The sequence below is a fragment of the Oryzias melastigma genome, linkage group LG12 (genome assembly GCF_002922805.2).
Source record: "Oryzias melastigma strain HK-1 linkage group LG12, ASM292280v2, whole genome shotgun sequence".
NCBI lineage: Eukaryota > Metazoa > Chordata > Actinopteri > Beloniformes > Adrianichthyidae > Oryzias > Oryzias melastigma.
This window is the reverse complement of record NC_050523.1, coordinates 10,364,706-10,368,162: the sequence shown is the minus strand read 5'-3', so window position 1 is coordinate 10,368,162 and position 3,457 is coordinate 10,364,706. Positions and strand designations below refer to the sequence as shown.

The window sequence follows — 3,457 nt, the reverse complement described above, 5'->3', positions numbered from 1 at the left end:
CCGGAGGACTAGGCTCTTTCTTCCTCAATGTAAAGTGACAGATTTATTGTCCTTGGCTACTCGCCGAAACCTTTGTCTCTGAACGCCAGTAAAAAAGACCCCTACAGGAGGAGGGGGTCTTTGCTTCCCCCAAGTAACGACACTTTACATGTTCTTCTTCACAAAGAGTTGCTGTTACTTTCATGACAATGCGTCATCAAAGTTTCCTACTTCCCACCGTGGATAAAAAAAAAAGAATCAAGCGATTCTTATTATAATGCATAGGGTATCAAACTGTGTAGTTGTCAGTGCTGCACCTCCAGGGCCTCATAAATCTTGAACATAAGGAATGTGGCTGAGATCATTAAGGTCGCCGTACTGCACTACCAGTGGGGATCCAGCACTGTGTGTCACATGGTCAGTCGGAGGCTCTCGGGCTGCTGGTTGTCAGGGGCAACCCCCGATAATGGAGCATTGCGAGGGTCTCCCCTCATGCCATTCATGCGCCCAGCCAATGCTCTTGTCTGATGCTCAGACAGCAGTACCCCTCCCTCACCGACACCCTTTCAAGATGTTTTTATTCCCCGAGTTGTTTTTACTCAAATCACAAGAGTGGAATTTTCTAGATGTATGCACGATTTTGGGGCAGCTATGTTTGAGGGCTTTAGGACTGCTTTAGCTCATGTCTCTTCATTTATGTTTTTGTACATATGCAACAAACACAAATGTGATTTTAGGGTATTGAACACTCAAATTTCTTGTATCCTTTCGACTCCCCTCATAAAAATGTGTAGGTCCTCCTCATGCAGTCATAGAGCCTCTGAGCAGGTAGGGCGTGGACTAAAAACACCAAGGCTATCCTGGGGTGTGTAGCCCAAAGCATTAACAATAGATCCTTTACACCCGGTTGGAAGTTGGGTGGAGTCTTTGTGGATCGGACTTGTTTCCCACAGATGTCATTACATCCCATAAGATTGGCATCTGGGGAGACATGAGGCTCGGTGGACACCTCCGAATCCCTCCTGCGCGAGGGTGCTTCGACTCTTTCCAAAGCAGTGTTTTTGCGAGGCCCACTGGTGGGGGCTAACTCTTGTAGGGTAGAGCTGCCTCCTCCATTAACACTGCCTGATTTGCTAAGCTGGTGACATCTCATTGCTGCCAAACATCTTTTTTTTTTCTTTCCACCTGTCATGCTTGTGTATACTTTCAACTAAAGTCGACCATGATGTTGACCGTGATGTTTATCGCAATAGGGAAGTTGCAAGTCTGCAAATTCTGTGAGGACTGCTTGCTGTGTGGGTAAACAATGATTTGATGCTGTGCTTTCTCACTCTGATGGTTGGTTATTGACATAGTGCAAGAACTGGGTTGAAACTTGTCAAACAGAAACCATATGGTTGACTGCGTCATGTTTGTATTAATAGAAGGTTATCCTCTAGAGAACAACATTTGAGGAGATTGTTTCACCTAATCTGTGTTGGCTGACTTACTAAACTCATAATCCACTGATGGTTGCAGCATTTTTAAATTTAAAGAAAGACAAAGTGTTGGTTAAGGAGAAGGGAATCCACATGTAGTATGTTTTGATTTAAGATCAAACAGGAAGTGGCTTCAGTGTGTCAGTGAGGCTGGTTTAAAGTCCTATCACCATCTAGTCCCATAAAGGTATCAACTACTACTGGCAGTAATTCAAAAAGTATATGGTTTTGATCACACAAGTGCTCACACATTTACACGCAAGGCAAGTAATTCCCCTCAACTGTGATTAAGGATTCCATTTTTTGCCCAAGGACACTTTGACACTTAAATGCAGAAATCACAGCTGAGGGACAGCTGCAAACTTCCTGATTTACAATGACCAACTGCAGTCCACTTCTATTTTTGTGTTATTTTTTTTCTGTTACAACTGTGACACAGAACAGCTGGGCTTGACTGAAGAAAAATGATCGTCTAATTAGAACCCCAGGGACGTTCATCCCACCTTCAGAGGCCCAAAGGTCAAGATGATCAGCAAATATGTGTTAGGAACTTGTCTTTGCGTACAAAGAGTAGGGTGTGTGTTCATCACAGCTTGGTTTAATGTGATAACTCAGTTAGCTGGCGGATTGAATCCCGAGTTAACAATCGAAACAAAACTTGAGAAGAAAATAATGGTCATTAGAACACATCGTTCAGTTTATTCATGCACACTTGTATTTAACATAGTGCTGTCATGCAATTAATTTTTTTGTGCAAATAATCTATCATAATCATTAATCTAATCTAATAATTGTTTTTGTTTTTTTTGTTTAATCAACAGGAGATTGTGTTAGTGGAGGGCAGCCGTGTGTTTGAGTCATGGAAAAATCCTCCTCCCCCTGTTTTTATGGAGTTCTTCTTCTTTAATTTGACCAATGCTGAAGATTGCCTCACTGGTGCCAAACCAGAAGTCACACAGATCGGACCCTACACATACAGGTGAGACACAACTACCGGTTACCACTATGATTTGTGGAGCGCCTATTTCTTGTCTGCAAACCAATCTAGGGTATATTTTAACTTAACTCATATTTATTAAACTTTTGTTAGAGTAGCCATGATACTCTTCTTGGAATATGTACACACATAAGTCTATGTTTGGTTTTTTTAAGTTGTACTTCTATAAATCAGTATGTGGTCCACTAGATTATCTGTGGAAAGCGTTTGTTAATCCAAGAAATGCTTTGGGCCCTCAGAAATCATGCTCAGTATTTTTTATCTTTTTTTTAAAAATGACGTGTTTAGAATTTAAGTCTGATTTTGGTTCTTCCAGTGAATAAAACACTTCTCAATGGATTTTTACAGGGAATACAGATATAAAGACAATGTGACCATGGTGGAAAATGGCACAATGGTGTCTGCATACACCATAAAGAAATTTGTGTTCCTGAGAGAGAAATCAGTGGGTGACCCAACAGTGGATAGCATCACCACTGTTAACATTCCTTCTTGGGTGAGTTGTGAACTACATATTAAAAAAGGAAAAATCCAAATGAGTTGTTGGGAAGAGGGTTCTAGATTCTTTCTGCACTTTGTTAAATGTTTGTCCTCTCGGGGATGCTCACTTACTGTACATTGTTTTTCAAGTCCTATCTCTTCCAATTTGTGTTCAGGCTGTAATGGAAAAGATGAAGGGCAGCTGGTATAGGACTATAGTTTCCATGTTTATGAAAAATCTTGGAGGTGGTGTCTTTACCTCTCGCACAGTTCATGAATTGCTTTGGGGCTATGAAGATGCTGTGCTAGAAAAGGCTGCATCCTACAGTCCTGGTTTGGATAAGGAGTTCGGCCTCATGTACAAGGCAAGTACTGAATATAAGAGCTTGACACTTTTACTTTCCCAGAAGGTTTTGACTGTATTTATTAACTTCTAAACTACAATTCACTTCTTTTTTGAATCAATCAGAAAAATGGCAGTGATAGTGGGGAATTTATTTACCACACCGGAGAGCAGAATTAC

The 3,457-nt window shown here is 41.1% G+C and overlaps 1 protein-coding gene across 4 annotated transcripts in view; it reads left to right on the top strand.

Annotated features, from left to right (window-relative positions):
• The window catches only part of LOC112163200 (lysosome membrane protein 2), a 21,956-nt gene that overhangs the window by 6,119 nt on the left and 12,380 nt on the right, over nt 1-3,457 (top strand). For all 4 annotated transcript variants that reach the window (XM_024299471.2, XM_024299469.2, XM_024299468.2 and 1 more), the window contains exons 2-4: nt 2,279-2,436; nt 2,803-2,950; nt 3,111-3,299. In XM_024299471.2, the coding sequence (XP_024155239.1) occupies nt 2,279-2,436; nt 2,803-2,950; nt 3,111-3,299 (495 nt within the window). The remainder of the gene's footprint in view (nt 1-2,278; nt 2,437-2,802; nt 2,951-3,110; nt 3,300-3,457) is intronic.